The 24,069-nt window shown below is 40.6% G+C and overlaps 2 protein-coding genes across 4 annotated transcripts in view; one reads left to right on the top strand and one right to left on the bottom strand.

Moving 5' to 3' along the window:
* MFSD6 (major facilitator superfamily domain containing 6) overlaps positions 1–11,409 on the top strand; it is a 51,055-nt gene extending 39,646 nt beyond the window's left edge. The window contains exons 3-7 of one of the 2 annotated variants that reach the window (XM_077780230.1): positions 3,966–4,127; positions 5,012–5,110; positions 6,273–6,553; positions 9,005–9,029; positions 9,187–9,280. In XM_077780230.1, coding sequence (XP_077636356.1) covers positions 3,966–4,127; positions 5,012–5,110; positions 6,273–6,553; positions 9,005–9,029; positions 9,187–9,197 — 578 coding nt within the window. In that variant the 3' untranslated portion in view covers positions 9,198–9,280. Of the gene's footprint in view, positions 1–3,965; positions 4,128–5,011; positions 5,111–6,272; positions 6,554–9,004; positions 9,030–9,186 lie in introns of both variants that reach the window. The other variant, XM_077780229.1, reaches the window with a different exon arrangement.
* A 5,321-nt stretch (positions 11,410–16,730) lies between these two features.
* Positions 16,731–24,069, bottom strand: part of NEMP2 (nuclear envelope integral membrane protein 2) — a 32,102-nt gene continuing 24,763 nt past the window's right edge. Inside the window, exons 8-9 of one of the 2 annotated variants that reach the window (XM_077780239.1) lie at positions 19,914–20,090; positions 16,731–18,966 (exon numbers count right to left, since the gene is read on the bottom strand). In XM_077780239.1, coding sequence (XP_077636365.1) covers positions 18,843–18,966; positions 19,914–20,090 — 301 coding nt within the window. In that variant the 3' untranslated portion in view covers positions 16,731–18,842. The remainder of the gene's footprint in view (positions 18,967–19,913; positions 20,091–24,069) is intronic. The other variant, XM_077780240.1, reaches the window with a different exon arrangement.

Here is a 24,069-nt window from a genome sequence, read left to right as displayed (position 1 = left end):
CTCAGTTGGTTAAGTGTCCAACTCCTGGTTTCAGTTCAGGTCATAATCTTGTGGTTCATGAGTTTGAGCCCATGTCAGGCTTTGTCCCAGCAACAAGGAGTCTGTTTGGGATTCTCTGTCTCCCTCACTCTCTGCCCCTCCCTGCTCGCATGCTCTCTCTCTCAAAAAATAAACATTAAAAGCACTTTTTTTTTTTTTAACACATTCATTTTATTTCTTGGAATATATGAGTTTTTTCCTTAGTGTTGATAATGAAGAAAAGCATGTGTATCTGAAAAGAAATGGAGTTAGCAAGATCTTTAATAATATAAAGGGAACTATTTAAAAAGATTTCTATTGTGTACTGTGTCAACACTTATAATTAAGATTATCTAGGAATTATTCAGTTCTGAGAAAACTGCCATTATCTAAGGTACTAAGCAAGTATTTTACTTGACTTCTGTGAAAATTAAGTATGCATACTATTTCTAGTCATCTAATCCATTTTTCTAGTTAAAAAATAACCTAGTTGAAATGATTACTGAAACATATTAAACCTCATAAAATTATTTTTACTGTTTCAGTTAACTATAGGGCATATAATCTAACATATCCAGTAAAAATAGGGTTTATTACATTATTGAATAATGGAATCCACTTCAGTTGAGGTCATCCCTGGTAATTTAATTATATGCTAGACATTGCAAATTTTACTTTTTTGGGTGCTATATATTTTTGTATTTCTTATAAATATTCTTAAGCTTTGTTCTGGGACACAGGTAAATTAATGGAAATAATATGATCCTTTTAGGCTTTGCTACTGAAGATTACTTAGGTGGGACCAGAGCAGTGTTGAGACTAATTCTAATTCTTTCATAATCCTAATAGAAGACCCTTTTGAATACTCTCCCAATCATGAACTTCGCCACTTGGTGGAAATAGGTACTATTCCTGGTCCTGTATGGGTTCTGAGTACAGTTTTCTGCAGTGCTTTTGGATGGCTCTTTCCCTGGCTGTGGATAGTTTGTACTCCTGCTTTTGCTGAATACTTTGAGGGGAACCACATGCCGATCCCTGTTGTTTCTGTAAAGCTCTCTCCTCTCTGGTACTCTGCCCTAAACTCTGACTGCCTTGGTCTCTCCAGACTGTCAGCTTCATCTCCTTGACTCAGTGGCTCTCCCTCTATGCCTTGCAGCTATTTTTTTTTTTTTTAAGTTTATTTATTTGGTGATGGGGGGCAGGGAAGGTGGGGGTAGGGAACAGGGCTGGGGGGAATATGGGGAGTGAGGAGGGGAAGAGAGAGAGAGAGAATGAATCCCAAGCAGACTCCATGCCCAGTGCAGGGCTCAAACTGATGTCCATGAGATCATGACCTGAGCCAAAACCAAAAGCCCGATGCTTCACCAACTGAGCCACCCAGGCACCTCTGCCTTGAAGCTTTTAAACTCTAGCCAGGCAGTAAGCTGGGGCTCGTCATTTGTTTCCCATCAATCAGAGCTCACTGTCCTTACTGCTGATATCCAATGTCTTGGGAACTATTGTTTCATATATTGTGTCCCAATTTTTAGTTGTTTCAGGAGGGCAGATCCAGTCCATTATTCCATTTTGGTCAGAAGCAAACCAATGTCAGATTAAATCTTAAGTGACTATTAATCTTTTAGTTTAATTTTTCAAAACCTAAGTAATGAGTTTCTGATGACAGTATCTCCAACAAAGATTATTTGTCAGGGAGCAAGCTCAAGACTTAATCTATGCAGAATCTGATGATTTCTTAACCTCTTCTCAGTAAAACTTGTTGTGAAAGTATCTTTTTATTACATCTATGTATTTATTATTTATCTTTTTATTACATTTAAAGCAGTATTCTAATAAAGATTTAAATTCATACAATGCACAGTTGCTGTACATTTAAAATAATGACCCAAATTATTTTTTAACCTGTTATCTTTATCCTTTCCTCCCTCCAACATATGGTGAAAATATAATGAAACTGGTATTGAGGCATTGTAAATGGTCTTCTGGAAAACCAATTGGAACTATATATTATTAAAAGGCATAAAATTTGTTATATCCTTTGAAGCATTAGCCTTATTTATAGAACTATAGCCAAATAAATAATCTCAGGTATGTAAAAAAAACTGTATCTCTAAGAATGTTAATCATGGTGCTAATCATAATGGAAATAAATTTTAGGTAGAAANTAAAAAAACGTGGGGGGCCTGGGTGGTTCAGTCAGTTAAGCGTCCAACTCTTGGTTTTGGCTTAGGTCATGATCTCATGGTTGTGAGTTCCAGCCCATATCAAGCTCTGCGCTATCAGTGCAGAGCCAGCTTCTAATTTTCCCTTGCTTTCTGCCCCTCCCCCTTCATGCTCACTCTCAAATAAATAAATAAATAAATAAATATATTTAAAAGTTATTTAAAAATGGGCAAAGGACTCGAATAAACACAGAAAAAAATGCTCAACATCACTAGCCAGTAGGGAATGCAAATCAAAACCACAATGAGATACTACTTCATACCCGTTAGGAATGCTATTATATTATTTAAAAAAAAAAAANCCCCCCCCCAAACAACACAATTTAAAAAAGGGCTGCGGTGCCTGGGTGGCTCGGTTGGTTAAGTATCCAGTTCTTGATTTCAGCTCATGTCATGATCTCATGGTTCCTGAGTTTAAGCCCTATGTCTGACTCTGTACTGACAGAGCGGAGCCTGCTTAGGATTCTTTGTTTTCCTTTCTCTCTGCCCCTCCCCTACTTGCTCTCTCTCTCTCTGTCATAAGTAAATAAATAAACAAACATTTTTAAAAAAACGTGGGGGGCCTGGGTGGTTCAGTCAGTTAAGCGTCCAACTCTTGGTTTTGGCTTAGGTCATGATCTCATGGTTGTGAGTTCCAGCCCATATCAAGCTCTGCGCTATCAGTGCAGAGCCAGCTTCTAATTTTCCCTTGCTTTCTGCCCCTCCCCCTTCATGCTCACTCTCAAATAAATAAATAAATAAATATATATATATATTTAAAAGTTATTTAAAAATGGGCAAAGGACTCGAATAAACACAGAAAAAAATGCTCAACATCACTAGCCAGTAGGGAATGCAAATCAAAACCACAATGAGATACTACTTCATACCCGTTAGGAATGCTATTATATTATTTAAAAAAAAAAAAAACACGGTAAATAACAAGTGCTGTTGAGAATCAGGAGAAATTGGAACTAACTCTTGTGCATTTCTGACGGGAATATAAAACAGTACAGCTACTGTGGAAAACAGGCAGTTCCTCAAAGTGTTGAACATATTATTACCATATGACTCAGTGATTCCACTTCTACATATAACACACCAAAGGCCTGACAGCAGAAACTCAAACAGATACTTGAACACCCATAAACATGGCAGCTATATTCACAGTAGCCAAAAGGTGGAAACAACTGAAATGTCCATCAACAGATGAATAAATACACAAAATGTGTTATCTGCTTGCAATGGAATATTAAAAAGGAGGGGAATTCTGACACCTGCTACAAACATGGATGGACTCTGAAGACATTATGCTAAGTGGTAAGCCAGACACAAAAGAACAAATAGTGATTCCACTGATAAACGAATCCACTTCTATGCGGAACCCAGAGTAGTCAGATTCAGAGAAAGTAGAATAGTGGTCTCCAAGGCCTAGAGGCTGTTATTGTTCAGCAGGTGCAGAGCTTCAGTTTGTGGTGATAAAGTCTGGAGAGGGATGGCTGCGTACCACTTTGAATGTACTTTAGTGCTGCTGACCTATGCATTTAAAAATGGTTCAGATGGTAAACTTTATGTTACGTATGTTTTACCATAAATCAAATGTAGGTCTTTAGTAGGTAGGTAGGTTGGGGTGTGTGTGTGTGTGTGTGTGTGTGTGTGTGTGTGTGTGTGTAATTAAATAATCCACTCTCTGAAAAAGAGTAACGTAGGCAATGCTGATCAGACAATCCCACTCTTCTTCCTCTCCAGGAGTGACACATGCAGCCATCTGGGCAGCATGCATTTCTTATCTCAGTGCAGCGGTTCCCCCCGAGCTGAGGACCTCTGCTCAGGGCATCCTGCAGGGCCTTCACCTAGGTTTGGGGAGAGGCTGTGGTGCCATGATTGGAGGCGTATTAGTCAATTATTTCGGTAAGAATGGCTTTCTCCTTTTCCTTTCCTTCTTTGTTGAAAACTTCAGACTTTTTGGCAACACCTCAGCAAATACTTAAATTATTACTGAAGATTGTCAGAAGTTAAACTCCAGTATTCAGTTATCTTTCTCACTTTCATGATAGTCATAATTGTAAAGCTGAGTGCTTAAGTAAGATGACTAGAGCCAGCCTGTAACTGTGCAAACGTCTGTGACAAACAGCCTAATAAGATGTTACACAGATACCTCAAAGGAGCCAAACAAATGAATGAGAGCATGTGCTTTTGGATTGAAGCAAAGTACCTTAAACCTGCTGATAATAATGCTAGAAGAAAGAAAATTCATCATTGTTATTTCAGAAAAATCTAGCTATCTGCAGCTTTGGTACAATATCACTACATCTCTTGATAACACAGCCTGCCCTGTCGGATTTCCCATATTGGAAACACAAGGGGTTGGGTGGAGATAAGATTACCCTGCTCAAGGGATCTGGACTGAGCACTCCTCTGAGGAAGGTGGGCCCAGGGTATCTGAACTTACAGCACTACTTGAGCTCTGCTGTCCCAGCTACAGATTAATGAGGCTGTTTAATAGTTAGGTAAATGGTCTTACAAAGAAGAGAGCACCGCTGAGTTTTATGGTAAGAGGCACTCAGCGATAATCCTTTATAAATATAGTTTTAAAGATTGATGAATGACCAATGCAATATCAGCATCTGGGTCTCCTGGCACCTACTGGGCCTGTGAAGTCACTGGCTATTCATCATTCTCTGGTTTGTCCCAAGCTCCCTTGCCTTTGCCCTGAACTTCAGCACATTGACAGTTGTGAATGAGGGCTCTCTGCATTTGCTGGAATTACTCTATGCAGTGGTCTGTTTTCACAGGGGCTGCTGCAACCTTTCGAGGAATCGGCATGGCCTGCCTGGTGATCCTTCTGCTTTTTGCCCTGATCCAGTGGCTGGCAGTGCCCAGTGAGGAAGAAGGTAAACCTGTCCATTCTTTCTGAATGGTTCTAAAGGTTGAAGCCATGGAGAAACCCAGAGGTGGTAACAGAGTACACAGCCAACTTGCCTGGCTAGATTTTCTCAGTGGTGTATCAATGAATTGATGTGTGCCGTTGCTAGAGAGAAGCTCCCTCCTGTGATGAAAAGAATACTGGCCATTTTAAGTAGCTTGGGGTTTTCTGGGTTTTGTTTTGTTTTATAGTACAAAGTAGTATAGGAAGTACTGGTTTTAAATTTCTCTGGTATTCTAAATGGATTTCAGATTTAAATCAATTACATATAAAGCTGTGTAGTAATTTTACTACTAGGGATAGGGAGTGGTATTAATTACTATGCCTCTACCTCAATTGAAAAAAATGTCTTAAAAAAGTGTCTTAAAACCTAAATTTGAAGCTTTTCCTTAACCAGGTATAGCCTTCATTAAAATTGTTATATACAAAGGAAGTTATATCAAAACATAATGTACAAGTTGAATCAATTTTTTTTTTAATGAAGAAAGCCAACCAGTAAAATAGAAATATTCTTAACTCATGGGTCCCAGAACAAGGCTCATCTTCTTTATCCTGTCCTTTAAGGAACATTTGTTTCATCAAATACCTAAAGTGCTTCTGTAAAGGGAAAAGCTAGCTTATTACAGAAAATCCCAAGGCAGATTTTAATGCTAACAAGTTATACAGAAAAGAAGACCAATACTTATCTTTCTCACTTTTTTTTTTTTATCATGATCCTAAATGGATTACAGTGTTGGTCTGTGCCTTCAGTAAAAGGCCAAAAGAAACAGCTATCACTGGGATTTCCTGTTTTGATGCTTATCTTTAAAAACTCAGTCCTGTAAGTGGGCCTGAGGCCACATTCATTATAACCCATGCCTACAGATTAAGTTATATCAAAGTTTAATGAAAAATACATTTCATAAATAAATATAAGTTAATGTCTGTTAATCCCTATAAAGAGATCCTGGAAGATAAACATCCCATCTGTTTCTCAGTACCTGCACCAAGAGGCCACTGATATCCAGCGATTTATTAATGTTGCCAAGTGCACTAGAATGGGCTCATGGGATTGTCTTCTTTAATTTATCATGCTTGTTTAAATATGTAGAAAACTCTGAAAAATGATGTAAACATGATTTTCTCTCCAGACAAGACAATGTTGGCAGAAAGGATTCCTGTTCCTTCTAGCCCTGTTCCCATAGCAACCATTGACTTGGTCCAGCAACAGACTGAAGACGTCATGCCACGCATTGAGCCCAGGCTTCCGCCCAAGAAAACCAAGCACCAGGAAGAACAGGAGGATGTGAACAAGCCAGCCTGGGGGGTCAGCTCCTCCCCCTGGGTGACCTTTGTCTACGCACTCTACCAAATTAAAGAGATGATGCAGCTAACAAGAGACAACCGTGCTCCTGAGATACAGCCTCTGCAGGTAAAGTCCCTACCTTAAGTGGGCTCAGTTGTGTTAATTCACTCACCAAGATTTATGGAAGGTCTAGTGGGCAAAATAAGACATGCAGACAAATAATTTCAGTATTCTGTGACAAGTGCATTATAGAGGTGTATACAAGGTTCTGCAGAGGGAAAATGTTGGCCTTATGGAGCACAGGAAGGCTTCACAGAGAAGACATTTCTTGAAAGAAAGAAAATACATCCAAGATATTGTGTATATCTTTAAACTTTTTTTTTTTTTTTAAATGTTTTATTTATTTCTAGGAGAGAGAGAGAGAGACAGCATGAGCAGGGGAGGGTCAGAGAGAGAGGGAGACACAGAATCTGAAACAGGCTCCAGGCTCTGAGCTGGCAGTCAGCACAGAGCCCGATGCGGGGCTCGAACCCACGAACCGCGAGATCATGACCTAAGCGAAAGTCGGACGCTCAACCGACTAAGCCACCCAGGCGCCCCTATTGTGTATATCTTTAAAGTTTCAGTGTTGACAGGTACCAGTTCTAGTGAGCATAAATGGTTCTTGCCATTGGAGACGGTTACCTATTAATTTCTGTAATTCTAAAATTCTACTGGGGACATTATATATAATAGGACTTCAATAAGTAATCTGATGAATTAATGAATTCTGTATGAACGTAATGAGATATTCAACTTAGTGGAAGTGTTGTTTCGCTGATGGCCTCAAGTGAAAAAAAGTATTTTTTTTTTTATCCCTAGAGGTGTGGTCTCGCCTAAGTAAAGTTAAATCATGTTGATAAAACAGTGTGGGTAATTGTAACTGAAGCTATTTCCTGCTTTTGGAAACGATTAAGTGTGACTTTTATGAATAGTTTGGCTAAAGTAATGAATCTACTTCCTTGTGTTTAATCATGTCCTTTTACTTGTTGAGTCATGTCAGCTCTATATATTAGAGTAGCTTCAGAGGACACCTAAGACAGACAAAAATAAAGAGTAATTTGGATAATTTCCTTGTTAGAAAAGTTTGAACTACCTTAGTTAAATTTATCATGACTTTGTAAACTAACATGTAATATTTCTGTAATTTAAACTAAATCTGTTTCTTCAGTCATAACCATAATGCATCCTGGTGTATGCATGATCCTTTTCATTTATCAAGATGATTGGGGCACCTGGGTGGTTCAGTCCATTAAGTGTCTGACTTCGGCTCAGGTCATGATCTCATGGTTCGTGGGTTCGAGCCCCGCATCAGGCTCTGTGCTAACAGCCAGCTCAGAGCCTGGAGCCTGTTTCAGATTGTGTGTCTCCCTCTCTCTCTGACCCTCCCCTGCTCACACTGCCTCTCTCTCTCTCTGTGTGTGTCTCTCTCTCAGAAATAAGTAAAACATTAAAAAATTTTTAAAAAAAGATGATAAACTCACATGAATCCCCTGCCCAGTCAAACTGTAGAGTATCGGGGTGGGAGGAGCATATAAAGGATGTGAAGCAGGAGAAAGGATGAGATATTCTGCTTTAATAGCAGTGTTTCCATTACTTTGGGTACTCAGCCTTGTTTTAAAGAAGCCCATTAGGCTTACATATCATTACATTTTTCTGGCATGTTAGGATTAATAAAAAGTGGCTGGTATTGCTTATTCTTATGAATAAGAAGTCGTTATATTAAGATTTCTTTACATTTTAGAATCAGTCAATCACAGAAATAAAACTTTGGTGCTTAGCTATCTTACATGATATACTAATTCAGGGAAAAATCCATTTGGTTTGTTTTTTTCTTTATCTTGAGAGAGAGCACACACATGCACAGTTGAGGGTCACAGAGGGAGACAATCACCAGCAGGCTCTGCACTGCGGTGCAGAGCCCAATGTGGGGCTCAATCTCAGGAACTGTGAGATCATGACCTGAGTCAAAATCAGGAGTTGGACACCTAACCAACTGAGCCACCCAGGCGCCCAGAAAATGTGTTTTTAGAAAAACATTTCCTGATTTGTATAAATCAGAATGTATCACGGAATGTGGCAACGTGGCATTTTACAGACATGTTGTGGGTGATGTGCTGGGTTATGTGTACACTCAGTTTCTTACAGTTGATGACCTAAGTGGTGGTTGCCATTCTCTTTTTTTACATGGATGTTCTGTGTTGTTTGACTTTTAGTGTGTTCTTTAAATCCCCAAATATACATCAGGACTCTTAATTTCAGGACATTCTTTCCTGGCCTTGTTTCTGAGACTGAGAAGCCTTACTTACTTTTTGTCAGACAAGTGCCTCTAGCTCTTGAATTCTGCAGTCTCAGCAAATGACCAGAGTTAAACTCTATGCTGCTTCCTCAGTGACTTACCACAGTGGTGGAGGCTCAGTAAACATTTGTTGATGTGAATTGTTTTCCTAGTAGTAACAGGCATTTTGGTAGTGATGTTCCTTTATTCACAAGATACGTCTGCTTATAGTGTTTATGTTTTTCATGCGGCTTTGGCAGTTGCACATAGGAAAAGAGATGAAAGGTAAGACCTACTATCTTTATTCCTCTATTACTTGTTCCCTGAAGTTACTTCTGGATGATCTCCCCATGTTTCCTGTATCTTACTTGAAAGCCTATAAAAAGTGTTGGATTTCTTTGTTAGCTCCGACTACAGAACATCTTTTCTTTTTTCCTTCCAGGAGACCAATGAGAATCGGGAAAATTCTCTAGCTGGTGGAGTCCGGCCTGTCCCATGTGAGACTCACTCTGACCCATCCAGAAACCAGCCATCCCCTCAAGCAGCAGCATCTCGGACGCCGCGCAGCCCCACTCGCCCCAGTGTGGACCAGCGTGTGGAGGAGGAGCAGCAGCAGCAGGCTCAGCCTGCCGCTGGGGGACACTGAGGGCTCCCACTCATCTCCCACCCTGCATGGAACTGGGCCCCTCTGCCAGGACAGAGGGAGAGGCTCCCTAAACCCACGACATGCCTCACCCTGAGAAGCATAGCACTATATACGCTTCTAAATCCCTGCCCTCATCAACATGGACACACACACACACACACACACACGCACAGGAGCTACAGTACATATTGGCAGAAACAGGTAAATTTCTGTAACCCCACTGGAATCACAGAAGGGAAATAGGAGTTCGGTAAGGACTTCAATTCTGTGGTTGGTTAGGTTAAGAACTGTAGGACTTCTTTGCCAGGGCAGTTAGGGTTGAAAGCAGCAGTTACACTAAGTAAGTGGAGGGGAAAGAAAGTGTTTCAAGGTGAATGCTGATACAGTTTCCCTCTTTTGATTATTTATTCTAATTATTTGGTTCTTAATGCAAACTGGGAAGAAATAAAATATATATATAATTTTGTTTCTCTTGAAGAGAACTATTTAAAAACTTACAAGACATATTTAAGGAGTAGCCAGATAAAAGTTACTAGCTTATAGCTTTTGTTAAAACAAAAAACAAAAAAACAGGAAAAAGTTTCATCAGAAACTTGGCATATCTCTAGCAAATATATTTTTATATGTATATGGTATATAATGAAAATAGTCAATTCTTTGAGCAGCAAAAGCCGTACTGACTACTGCGGACTAAGCTGAGCTTTAAATGCCTTTTGTTTTTAAATGGGCTTTAAGACCAGAGGAGGGAATATTTCAAATAAACCAACCATCTCAGTATCCTATGGCTTGACAGACAAGGGTTTACTAAATATATTGATACTGTAAATAGCCTCTATCACTATTTTACAATTTTATAGTGATTTGGGCTCTAAGTAACTGATGGAATTTTTAAAAATCACTGAATTCCTAAGGGTTTCTTTAATTAAGCAGTACTATTTACAAATAACAGTATAAGATTTAAGTGCCTGGGAGAGGGATTATAATTTTTAAAAATTACACAATGGGTAAGTTTTTGTTTTGTTTTTGGTGAGGGGAAAAGGTGGTGAACAGAAAGCCAGAAATGGCAAGGACAAGAATAAGAAGTAACTATATTTTCCGATGACTAAGGAAACAATCTCAGTATATTCCTTTCCATGAAGATACAGTCAGACACTGGACAGATCAGACAGGGGTAATGCTACTGTAAATATTACACCTGCAGTCAGAACAGTGGCTGGGTGACTCACGCATGAGGCTTGCTGCTAAAAATGAAAAGCTACAGATACTAAGAAGCCTTGGGGGAGGGCTGGGGAAAATGGAACACTGCGTTAACTGAAGTAAGGTCAATGGTATGTGTAATAACTGTGAGTGAGTACAGTAGAGAGGAAAGAACAGAACAGAGTTAAAAATGAGCAACTCACCTTACCCTCCTGACCCTGATTAGATAAGATCAGCTGTAAAGTGAGGGCTTCTCCATGACACCTTACTTCTGCCCAATACTGCATCTGGGAGAAGAAAGTCTATACTTGGATGTTTAGCTTTGCCACAAAACACAGCTTAAAAATAAAATGATGGAAAGAAATAGAATTAGGCAAATAGTTATTTTTGCACTTGAACTGAAACGTACTGTACTGTAAATTATCATGACTCATTTTAAGTGACCTTTAAAATCAGATGTATTTATTATGCTTATGTAACTATAGAAATAAAGATGTGGATGACAGGCTGAACCTCACCTATGAATGTACAGTATGTGGATTTGTGACACTGACTTTAGACAGTCAAAAACTTATACTGTGTCTTGTGTTTACAGTTCTCATTTATTCCTTTGAAAAGCCTGCTGTTTTGGAAATGCACAGTTGACATGTTGAAATAAAAATATCATTTTTAAATATTTCTTAAATGATAAAGATGTGACCAAACAAAAGCCCTTTACTCTGTACTAATGGAGACCAAATTCAACAGTGTTATGGAACACTTACTATGAGCGCTGATGCAGTAATACAGTAATTTCTAGCCTTTTTAGGGCAGAAACCTTCAGGGTGTTGTGGACTTTGTGACTTTTTCTTGCTGTCCTCAAAGTGCCATTTGGCATTTTAAAAAAATATTAGGTGTATTTGGATTAAATTTTACTACTTTTATAACCTCTGTTGAGATGCCTTGGAAATCCCCAAAGTGTCACAAAACCTGAGCTTATAGAATCACTGTCTTCAGTCTTATATCATAGTCTTTCTCTTATTATTGTAGAAAGAGTAAATTACCTGAGTACTGAGTTTGTGTGGATCCAAAGAGGCTAGTTGCTAATTATCAAACTATTTATTCAAAGCCTTAAGTAGAATATTATAATACACACAGATCCATTAGCCAGTAAATCTCAGAATTATCTATTGGAAGAAGAAGTGCTTTACTGGTTTACTACTTGCCATGGGCCACAGGAAGTGGTTGGCTAAGCACTTCCCTGATTTGCAGTTTATCTAATAAAGTGAGGTGGGGGCTGCTGGTGGTACTGGGACCATTACTTAAGCACTATTCCTTCAAGCCAATCTGGAGTTAAGCACGGAATCTTGGAAAAGGAGAACCACACCCACAGTTACTGGGTTTGGTTGTGTGGCAAGGAGATTATCTTTTTGTCCTTAAAACAACCCAGCGTAGGAATTCCCATAACAGGAGTTTACAGCTAATACAGCTTACCTCATGGGACAGAGATCACAGAGCCAGGATTCAAATGCAAACCTGCCTGATGCCAAAGCTCAGGTCTACCCAGCAACGTCCTTCAGAAGGTTGGGAGGCCACTCCATGCTTCTGCTGTGGTAGAGACCAGCCATGTGTGTGGTTCTATTTCCATTAGGAGTTTTAGATATTCTGAGTTACCTAGAAATCCAGTACCTTCAAACTCCTGATGTTTTGTTAGTTTTGAGTTGTCAGACCCTTATACTCTGGAGGTGACTTGGATGGTTTGGCAACCCTGTAGAGAAAGGTGGCCGGGAGCCGGAAGGCCCATGTCACAGCAATCAGGAAAGACCAGCAGTAGCCGGGATCAATGGCTTTGGGAAAGCAGCACTGTCTGGTATGGTAGCCATTAGCCACAGGTGGCTCTTAAGCACTTGCAATGTGGCTAGTGCATCTGAGGAATTAGGTTTCTCATTTTATTCACATTTAAACAGCCACATGAAGCTCATGGCTACCAATACTGGACACTGTAGTTACAGAGGAAGAGATCATTTTGGGGAGGTCGCTGGGCCTCAGTTCTCTTAACCTCCATGTGAAAGGCTGGACCCTAAAATTACATTATTCTGTGATGATGAGGCATGCTGTGTCAGAGCTGACTATAGGCAAGTAAAAAGTGCTTTTCCCCTTAGAAGTTTTTCTGTCCTTTGGTGCGTGGGGATAAGACAAAGCTACTTTGGAAGCCCAAAAACATTCCTGTGCCATTTCCACAAAGCTCTAAGAGTACCTGACTCAAGGATTCCAAACCATCAAGCAGATGGGGAGAGAGTGGGACAAAATTAAGGGGTGAGAGGAAGGGAGCCTGGTTTCTCAAATCATTAAGTAATTTACCTTATGCCAGGACAAACTGTGACTTAACAGAGTACCTGAAAACATGTTGATGTCTAGATGGGGGTAGAAAGGACCCCAGTCCAGGGGGCTGCCTGAGTGTCTAATGCAAGACCACCTGCCCCCTGCGACTCCAGGAAGGTTTTAGACAGCAACCCAGGAACCTGACAGCACTGGGGGTAAACATTCGTACCCCCAGAGTACGATACCCCAGATACCAGAGTACCACTGTCTGGATTTGAGTCTCAGCTCTGCCAGTGAGAACTCAACATATATTTGTAACCTCTCTGTGCCTCAGAGGCACTGTAAAAGGACAGCGATTACAGTATCTGCCTTCAGGTTGTTCCGATGCTGAAACACAGAGGTACCTGACACACCGTGCACACTATAAATACTGCCATCGCCACGTGGCCGGCAAGAGGAGTGCAGTCTCATCTCCCCAACCAGCACCTCGCTCTCTTCATAGTTTAACATTTACATCTATAATCCTATCACATCTTCCAAACTACAGTGTTTGCCGATACCTAGCAAGTTGTACAATAAAGCACTCGGTTCCAACATGAATTACAATCATTATGTTGGTTGCAGATATGAGTTAGTTAAGGGACAAAAATAAGCAGAATGTAAGTTGAGCAGCTGGGGAAAAAATGACAAGTAACAAGGGCCAGATCTATAGTGTACAAAAGCCATAGACAGGAGAGGTTATAGGATATTTGTTCCAGAGTCTCCATATTTCTTTTTCTAAGAAGTTCAAAAAACCGTAAGCAAGAGTTTTATAATCATTTAACAAGTTACTTACCCTCTTTTCCAAATTGTCAGCTGATACTATTCTCTTCATCTGTAAACTTGTATTTTAAAAACGTCAGGAACTTTTTGTTCCCTGAAAAGATCAATGGGGGTGGGAGGAGGGGAGGGGTCTCAAAAAATAACATGCAGACAAGTGCTACTCAGTTTAATTCTAATTTACTTTTATTGTGCAAAGGTATAGATCTGTGGTAGATTGGAGGCAGGGGACCTGGTCCATTGCCCCAGCACTGGTGCACACATAGCTTCAGGAGATGTAGTCATCTCTTCAACTGCTCAGCCACTTACTTGACTACTTTTTTTTTTTTTTTTAAAGATGGCAGGAAAGGAAATAGGGCAGGGGCCCCGACACACTGAGGCTTACATTCTGATTTTAACCACTTCAGCTACATATATCCTTTAGTAGCCTTCTCGGAGTCTGTCCTCAGTTGAAAAATGGAAATAATGCTCAAGTATATTACAGTGATTCTAAGTCCAAATGAAGAGGCGTAGAAAGTGCCTAATATGGCACCTGACAGACCACCAATAAATGCTCGTTCTCCTCCCCTTTCTCCTTTTGATTACTGCCTTTCTGGAATATGGAACAAGTGTAAAGATTAGATTCGCCCAAATTATTTAAACAATAATGGTTAAACTAGTAAGTGGCTCAGTTGGTTAAGCACCCCACTCTTGATTTCTGCCAGGTCATGATCTCACAGTTGTGTGTGGGTCCCTGTGGGGCTCCTTGCTGCGTATGAAGCCTGCTTAAGATTCTTTCCCTCTGCCCCTCCCCCACTTGTGCTCACACGTGTGTGTGTTCACACTCCCTTCAAGAAAAAATTTAATTTTTTTTTTAAATTTTTTCATTGTTTTTATTTATGTCTGAGAGAGAGAGAGAGAGACAGTGTGAGCAGGGGAGGGTCAGAGAGAGAGGGAGACACAGAATCTGAAACAGGCTCCAGGCTCTGAGCTGGCTGTCAGCCCAGAGCCCTACGCGGGGCTCGAACCCACGAACCGCGAGATCATGACCTAAGCGAAAGTCGGACACTTAACCGACTGAGCCACCCAGGTGCCCCCTTCAAGAAAAAATTTAAACAAGGGGCGCCTCTGTGGCTCAGTAGGCTGAGCAACTTTGGCTCAGGTCATGATCTCACTGTTTGAGCCCTGCATCAGGCTCTGTGCNCCCCCCCCACCGTCTCTCTCTGCCCTGCCCCTGCTTGCACTCCATCTCTCTCACTCTCAAAAATAAACATTAAATTTTTTTTAAAAAAATTTAAACAATAAAGAGCAGCTATCCCACTGAAGGGGTCTTCCAAGATTTATCCTAGTAAGTATACACTCAGCCCAAATCTCCTGTGATCTATGAAGGTATCACATTCAGACACCATAGCAAAAATATGCACAGTTACCTTAAAAAGTAAGTAGATTTGGCGCCTGGGTGGCTTAATTGGTTAAGCGTCTGACTTTCGCTTAGGTCATGATCTCACGGTTCGTGGGTTCGAGCCCCGCGTCGGGCTCTGTGCTGACTGCCAGCTCAGAGCCTGGAGCCTGTTTCAGTCTGTGACTCCCTCTCTCTCTGACCCTCCCCTGCTCACGCTGTCTCTCTCTCTCTCCTAGAAATGAATAAAACTAAAAAAAAAAAAAAAAAGGAAAGAAGATTCTGAGGCCAGAGAAAGACTGAAGATTTTAAGAGCGTATCTGAATGAAGAACATGCCCAGTAGAAGGGGGTGGAAATACTGGCCAATGACAACAGACACAGAGAGGAAAAGCTGGCAGGATCTGCATAAAGGAAGGGTGGCCTTCACCAACAGTTTAAGTACCTCATCACGCTAGCCAGGGTCCCACCGAGGGGCTGTGTTAGACTTTTTGGTCTGGTGACATCAAACACTTGAATTATGTAACAAACTCCCTTTGTTCTCTTTGTGCTCAAGCAACCTTCTTCCCACCATTTGACCCCTCACAGATCTGTCTTCTGGGAGAGAATCTGCTGGTCTTATGATTTCAAATGTTTTTACCCTTACGCCAGTTTTATTTTGGGCTGTGAGTCACTAAATAGACTAAATGAATTGTCTAACTCATGTGGTTAACTCCTTAATGTCATACCACCTGGTGGGGGGCTCAGAAAGCAGCAGTGGGGTCACCTACAAACATCTCTCTATCTTACTGCAGGTTTCTTCAAAATTCTACATCCATTATGTTATCTATGCATAACAGACCAAAAAAAAAAATGATTTAAAAAATTGTACTTCTCTAACTAGGAAATAATCTCACACAGAATAATCCTTTTTCTTTTCTTAACACACTGCAGGGGTCTTAATTTATCAACATGTTTAGATATATTGATATAATCCATCATCTACTCCAAGCCTCTTAAAATCTGAAATCTCTTAAATTTCTAGATTTGTTTTAAAAAGGGCATAAATTCAAATACTGTCCTAAACATCAGATGGACATTCCCCTCCGATTCAGCCCTTATATTATTGGCGAACTGTACAACCAATTCACAAAGTATTTTTTGTGATATGTAAAAAGTGTTTTAAAACATTTTAAAAATAACATTTGAATGATACAATTGTTTAAGCATGGCCCCCTACGCTGAATCTCACCCACACATTTTGGTGTCAAATAGCCCCAACTTGCTAACAACAGTAAGCTTTTATGAGGCACCTTGCATAAGCAATAACACAAAGAGTCTGTTCTGCTCCGTAATTGCACACCTATGGCGGTATGAAGCACAAAGCCAACCTTTAAGCACCTGTGAAGGGCAGAGCCATTCTACTGAATGGTCATTTAAACAGCTTAAAGGACTTTAAATAAATAGGGAAGGGGAGGGAGGAGGGGAGAGAGGGGGAGAGAGAGAGAGAGAGAGAGAGAGAAGAGAAGGGAAGGGAGAAAGGAAAGAAGAGAAAAAAGTTCTTCTGTGGGAGTCATCTGTGAATTGCTTCACGGGGATTAGAACTGTGATCAGCACTATAATAAACCCCAAATCAAATGAACACAACAGAAATACACGAAATGTATCACAACTAATGTTTGTAATTGTTTCACTTTTCATAGTACTCACATAACAGAAACGGATAAATCCATGATTTCTTCTAAAATAAACACCAAAAAACAGCATCTTGGAAGTCTCTTGTTTTCTTTCTCTAGCTGTTTTTATTGTGATGGTCACACCCAGCTTGAGCCACTAGGGCTTCCTTCTGCAGCGGCCAGCCCCTCTTCAAAGCGGCGTAGGTAAGGCCCAGTGGCTGTCTTGGCTGGGATGGCCCATGGGGACTGCAGCTGCCTGTTCACGTGTTATTCAGACACACATTCTGTCACAGACTGCCTCTTGGGAGGTGAACATGGTGAGCACAGCATGGATACATCTGATACATTTATAACATACCAGCAATAAATTTAATTATAAAAAATTCAGATAAAACTACAACGAAAACGTCAGAACTGTTTTCACTTATAAGTTTAGTCATCATAATAATCATCATAAATTTGAATGGAAGATTCTTTGATATTTGAAATCAATCTATGTGAAAGCACAGATTGAATTTAGTGCATTTCACAAAAACTGCAAAGCTCTTAATATTGAAAGGTATCTTGCAAAAGGAGGAACTTGTAAAATACTGACACACTGCTTCAAAGAGGAAATATTATTTGAAAATCAACTTAGAAAGTTCCAAATGGGTAACCATGTTCTCGTTTTGACAATTTAGAAACGTTCTACTGAACTTGGCTCAGGAAAGCAGCTCCTAAATTTTCCATATGTCCCTCCTCCATATCCGTATCTCTTCTATTAAAAAGAGATTCCTCATTCTGTATGCCTCTTTAAGGACCCATCACAGCAAAAACTTCTTAAAGTGAATCAATTTAGCACATCTTAACCCGGAGATTGTTTTGCCATGTTCACATCTTTTCTCACCTCTTATGTTTTGGCCTTCCTTCCCCAGGATCAAAGCTTAGGGTCATTTCACTCTGGAGAATCAAGAAAAAATATTTGTTCTCTGAAGACAGATCACAAATCTCTCTTGTAGGAAACTGTTACAAACATATATAACTAAATTTTTAAAAATGGACCAGTCAACTCAAAATGTCACAAGATGTTAAATTTCTTCAATTTCAATATACAAAAAATTATAAAAAATAATTCTTCTAAAATGTATATGTCTATAAAAATCTTATCAAGCTTTAAAATATAATCTTAGGAAATGTTTATCATAGTTATCAAATAGATAGTTGTCCATTATTAAAAAATTTTAAAAAATCAATATTATGTGATCTAAGGCTGTAGGGAGATGGCCCCTAGGCTCACCTTTGAAGGTGTCTTCTTAACCCTGAGTTGTCGGAAACATTAGGGCTGAGGTCTAGTCCCAGTGCTGCCTCTAAACAGCTTTGTAGTTTGGGATCTAAACAGCTTTGTAGTTTGGGATGAGTTATTGAACCTCCCCAAACCTCAATTCTGCCATCATTAACATTTTCCAAACTACTCCAAGGAATATAAATCTCATGAAAAAGGGTTCTGTGGCCAAATTAAGTCAGAAATGGCTGCACACAATTTCTCCCTAGGAGATTCAATGTGCACTGGCAGTATTAAAGGCTCTGAGAAGTCCAGCAGTACTTTTGTTTAACTTTGTTTCTATCTTAGTTGACCTCAGAATCCCTTTGCTGACTAGCACTTATTAGCACCCTGTGGATTATACTCTGGAAAACACTGGTCCAGCATATCTCACTCAGGTCTCTTCCAGCACTTATATTGATAACATGTAGGAAGAGCAATGCAGTCTTCAGACACAGGTTCTGAGGGTTCAGGGAAGATTTAATACCCTGGTGTTGACAAGGCAAATGTTCATGTTAACTTGCTCCTTGAAGATCAACATGATTCTCTTGTTCCTAATGAAAGTCTTCATTCAAGGAAAGTGGTAATGACTCTCGTAGAATCTTGATGACTCCAATAAGTAGCAGAAGTCACCAAGAATGAGAAGTTATCTTCAACAGTGTTTAGTTTTCCTTTCCAGTATGACTCTTCTCCATAAGCAAATGTTTTTTCCACTGTTTCCTAGGATAGTTCTGCCCAATGTTAATAGGATCCTTGCCCTTAACCCACTTCTTGTCTAGAATGAAGTCAATGCACAGGTGGTCATCAGGCAGTCCTCAAGTTAAAAAGCTGTTCTTCCAAGAAGGCACCCCCAAAACCATATTGTTCTTCATGCAGACTAATTTCTTCAGGTGACAAGTGGCTTCCTCCAAGAACAAAGTCTGCAAATCTAATAAGTAGTTTTTTGTTTTAAATCAAGTTAATGTTATCATAGAAGATTTATTCAGAAGATAACATGTTCTCTTGCTATTTATCTTCTTTTTAATTAAATTTGACTTTACATCAATAGAGAATGATATTTATACACTGGGGGTATAAAAGGTAATGGCTTATGTGATCCTTCTGGAGATATTCAGGGAAAGAGCAGAGAAGGAGGCTGACTTACAAGTACTGAGTGCTGCCAATCCTAACCATTCCTGTTTTCTAATTCCTTTTCTCTTATTAGAGTCATTATTCATTATTTTAGTACCTCAATACTTTCCCCCTTCAATGTTTAATTTGAGGGTATTGTTATTTAGATAAAGCTATGAAGGTGGCACCTGGATGGCTTCATAGGTTAAGCAGCCCAGCCAACTTCAGCTCAGGTCATGATCTCACAGTTTGTGTGCTTGAGCCCTGCTCAGGCTCTGGACTGACAGCTCGGAGCCTGAAGTCTGCTTCTGATTCTGTGCCCCCCTCTCTCTCTCTCTGCCCCTCCCCAGCTCATACTCTGTCTCTCTCTTGGTCTCTCTCTCTCTCTTAAAAATAAACAAACATTAAAGAAGAATTTTTTAAATAGATAAAGCTATGAAGGAAGGGAAGCAGTAAGGAAAATGATTTGGGGACAAAGAGGTCTTTCCTGGTAAGCTTTGAAAATTACTTTCACACCAGTGACTTCTCACATGGAAGTTATGTTTACGACTTTCCTTATCAAAGGTCAGATCACTATTTGTCCTGACACTAGCAGCTCTGTGCCAGTCAGAGCACTGAAGAAAAAGCAGGGCTTCTGACAGCTTCCACATCATGGATCATCTGGGCAGCAGTCTGTTCCTAATATGAAGTGCCCGTAACCACAGCCACAGTATCTTCACATTCATCCCAGCCCCAGTGTGGTCCCTGCAGCAGAGCAGGGCTTACTTGTTCGGAGCCTGCAGTCTGGAGACGACCAGCCACGTGGGGAAGTTGGGCCTGCGGCAGACTCCACGCAGCTCCTCCAGGGCGTTACTCGTCTCCATTTCGGCCTGTTCCCGGTATTCATCTTCAGTGAGATACTTCACCACAGGCTTCTCGGAGGTCCACCATTTCTTCATTTTCCTAAAACATGTGGCATTTGGTTGCTAGACTCCTGGTCATATGTGACTGCTCAATTCAACCCTTAAGATTTATAAAAATACATTTCTTAAGATCATGACCTGAGCCAAAGTCAGATACTTAACTGACTGAGCCACCCAGGTGCCCCTCAGGGTTTTTTTTTTTTGTTTTTTTTTTTGTTTTTTTAATTATTATAGTTTATTGTCAGGTTGGTTTCCAAATAACACCCAGTGCTCATCACAAGTGTCCTCCTCCATGCCCATCGCCCATTGTCCTCTCTGCCCCACTCCCATCAGCCCTCAGCTTGTTCTCAGTATTTAAAAGTCTTTTATGGTTAGCCTCCCTCACTCTCCTTAACTATTTTTTCCCCTTCCCTTCCCCTATGGTCTGTTAAGTTTCTCATGTTCCACATATGAGTGAAAACATATGGTATCTGTCATTTTACTTAGCATAACACCCTCAAGGTTCATCCATGTTGCTACACATGGCCAGATTTCATTCTTTCTCATTGCCATGTAGTATTCCATTGTATAGATGAACCACATCTTCTTGATCCATTCATCAGTTGATGGACACTTAGGCTCTTTCCATGTTTTGGCTATTGTGGAGAGTGCTGCTATGAACATTGGGGTACATGTGCCCCTATGCATCAGCACTCCTGTATCCCTTGAGTAAATTCCTAGCAGTGCTATTGCTGGGTCATAGGGGAGTTCTACTGTTAATTTTTTGAGGAACCTCCACACGGTTTTCCAGAGCAGCTGCACCAGTTTGCATTCCCACCAGCAGTGCAAGAGGGTTCCTGTTTCTCTACATTCTCACCAGCATCTATAGTTTGATTTGTTCATTTTTAGCCACTCTGACCAGTGTGAGGTGGTATCTCAGTGTGGTTTTGATTTGTATTTCCCTGATGATGAGTGATGTTGAGCATCGTTTCATGTGTCTGTTCAAGTACTGTTCATGTCTGTTCATATGCTGACAGTTCAGAGCCTACAGCCTGCTTTGGATTCTGTGTCTCCCTCTCTCTCTGCCTCTCCCCTGCTTGTGCGCTCGCTCTCTCACTTGTTCTCTCTCAAAAATAAACATTAAAAATTTTTTTAAATAAAAAATTAAAAAAAATTTCTTAGAAAGTAACAGTAATACTTAACTTCCTTGACACCACACTATACTTTTTTATAGTTCTTATTGTGACCATGGTATACAGAACATGTGGTTTGGACCTACTAGTACATTTCCTCTCTTCCTGGACCATCCTAAATAACGTTCTTAGGAATTTGAGGCTCAATTTCTGATAGACATGTTCACTGTATGTTTAGTAATTTTTAATTGCACAATCAGACCATTAAAAGTCTGGTTTCCCTATGCTTGGCCTGCTCGTTATCTTGGGCACTAACAGAAGCAAATCTTTAGAGATGCTCTTTTACAGAGAATCTGGTAGAATTCATGGCCACTTACTTGCTAGACCAAAAGAAAAAAAAAAAGCAAGATTTGTGGGATATCACCTCCACCTAGTGGTGGTGATTCTGACTAATCCTAGACAGAGGGAGTAAATATGGTACAAGGGTTGTTTGTGTACAATAATTTATAATTCCTCCTTTGCTACATGCTAAGGGGCTCCTGATTGGAATTTTTTTTTCCCCAATCAGGAAAGTCCTAAAGGGGAGAATCTCATAAAGATGATAATGATAAGGTTTTAACACCTATGTTACATTTATCAATGAGTTTTTTTTAAATTGTTCTTGGATGGTTTAAAATTTACCCAGAGATTTCCAAATCTGGAAGAGTATAAGAATTACCAGGAGGTGGCTAAACATACATTTTCTTGAGTGTTGGGATATGAAAAGTCTTTTAAAGACTGTGTGGTGGTTGAGGAGTCAGATTGAGGACCCACTGACATTATTTCCTTCTCCTCTGCTGAACACCTAGCCTGGTCTCCCTAGAAGAAAGCCTCTGGTCTCTGAGCAGAAGACTGAGGTACAGTTGTGGCTTTGCATTTTACCCACTGTATCAACTGAGGCAATTATTAACAGCTCGGACCCTCACTTTGCTCATAGGAACAAAGTGAAAGCAATAACATCTACCTCACGGGGCACCTGAGTGGCTCAGTTGGTTAAGCACCTGACTTCGGCTCAGGTCATGATCTCATGGTTTATGAGTTCGAGCCCCACATTGGGGTCTGTGCTGACAGCTCAGCACAGAGCCTGCTTCAGATTCTGTGTCTCCCTTGCTCTCTGCCCCTTGTCCACTCATGCTGTCTCTATCTCTCATAAATAAATAAACTTTAAAAAAAAAAAATAACATCGACCTCATGAGGTCACTATACAGGTCAGAGGAGATATTTTGTGCATAGCGCTTAGCACAGTGAGTGGCCTACAGTAAGTGTTCAAAAGGATAATCAAGAGGGTAGCTCTCATATATTAGGATATACTCAAACACTTCTTTGTAAAACTAAAATACTACACGTCAAGGTATTATTTCTCTGGTCTGTTATTTATGTTCCTGTTTTGTCCCATAGTTGTTCACATTATTATTCACTAGCAAAATGAAAAGCTAAGGAAGCTACAAAACATTTTACTAGATTTGTGTTAACAGAAGGTACAGCAAGTACATAAAAGGACCATCACGCAGATAACAGAACACACTTTACACTTGTTGAGGCAGCTGGATGTTTAAAACAAAAGAGGCCCAAGTGCTAACCTGCGTTCCTCAAGACACAAGCCCGGCAAAGGACCCAGGCGTGGGGGATGTGGACGGCGAGCCCCCCCCCGGCAGAGGGAGCTCTGGTAGTCCCAGTCACCTTCGGCCTCCGAGGCAGTGCAGAGAGCGGCTAGCAGCAGCCCCACTGACCCAGCCTCGCTGCCTTCCAGCCTTGCCAATATTGTCAGCACAAGGGCCCCGCCCTGTCACTGGTCACGTATGCAGTACCAGATCCATAAACTACCAGTTACCAGTCTCCTTCCTCTCAGCCAGGTTTCCCTCAGAAACCTGTATTAACTCCCTGTCTCACTGCCCTACTCTGGGCCCTCATCACCTCTTGCCACGAGGTCACTGTCCCAGGGCCTCCCGCTTATATCCACTCTCTGGGCCAGAAGGCAGATGGGCTACATTCTGCCACCCAGTGAGGTACATGGTCTCTGCTTTGATTTTGTTAACTGTATTTTTATTTTTAGATTAGTTGCCAACATTTAAAAATAGTAAGAATTCACATTCAAATCCATATTCCCAGCTTTTCTAAACAAAAAAAAAAAACAAAAAAAAGACAAAAAAAAAACCAAAACCAAACCAACAACAACAACCCAGATCTGGTAAGGCAGGGCCCATATTCCTACATGGGAATAATCAGCTCAAGCTGACTGGTAACTGCCCCCTTTCTGATAAGGCTGCATTGTAGAATTTCGCACAGTCCTCAGGATGGTCCCACTGCCTCCCCCTGCTCAGCATCACTCACTCAGGACCAGCCCTAAGCATTTGGATCTGTAATTCTGGCCTAGGCAGCAGGCAGAGAATGCTGACTGAATTGCAGAATGCCTTCTTGCCTCCACTATGCACAGGATCAGACTAGATTCCTTAACACAGCCTGTGAGGCCTCTATGACCTGACCGACGGCCACCTTGTTCACCTGCCTCATGATGCTACCAGACTGGGCTTTCAGCCAGTCACGGAGGTCCTTCCCACATTTATTCACCTGACTATTTTAATTCATTAAGATTCAGCCCAGTAACATCTCTTTCAGGAACTCTCCTGAACTCTCTCCATGTGCTATAGTCCCTGAACAGGTATATGTTAACATTCCAAAGATACAGAAATGCATGCTGATGTCTCAGCATGTACCCCTCAAGGGTAGGGACTGTCTCCATCTGTGCATCTGACACACAAAAACAGGTGTTCAGACTCAGTGACTAAGGACAGACACAATACAGCTTTGACAACAGAAGCTCCCTCATCTCTTTCTGTATTTTTAAAGGGCGTAAGCCTTAACTTAATA

The sequence above is a fragment of the Crocuta crocuta genome, unplaced genomic scaffold, assembly GCF_008692635.1.
Source record: "Crocuta crocuta isolate KB4526 unplaced genomic scaffold, BGI_CrCroc_1.0 scaffold38, whole genome shotgun sequence".
Lineage (NCBI taxonomy): Eukaryota > Metazoa > Chordata > Mammalia > Carnivora > Hyaenidae > Crocuta > Crocuta crocuta.
Note: the sequence above shows the minus strand (reverse complement) of the source record. Positions and strands in the feature narration are given on the sequence as shown.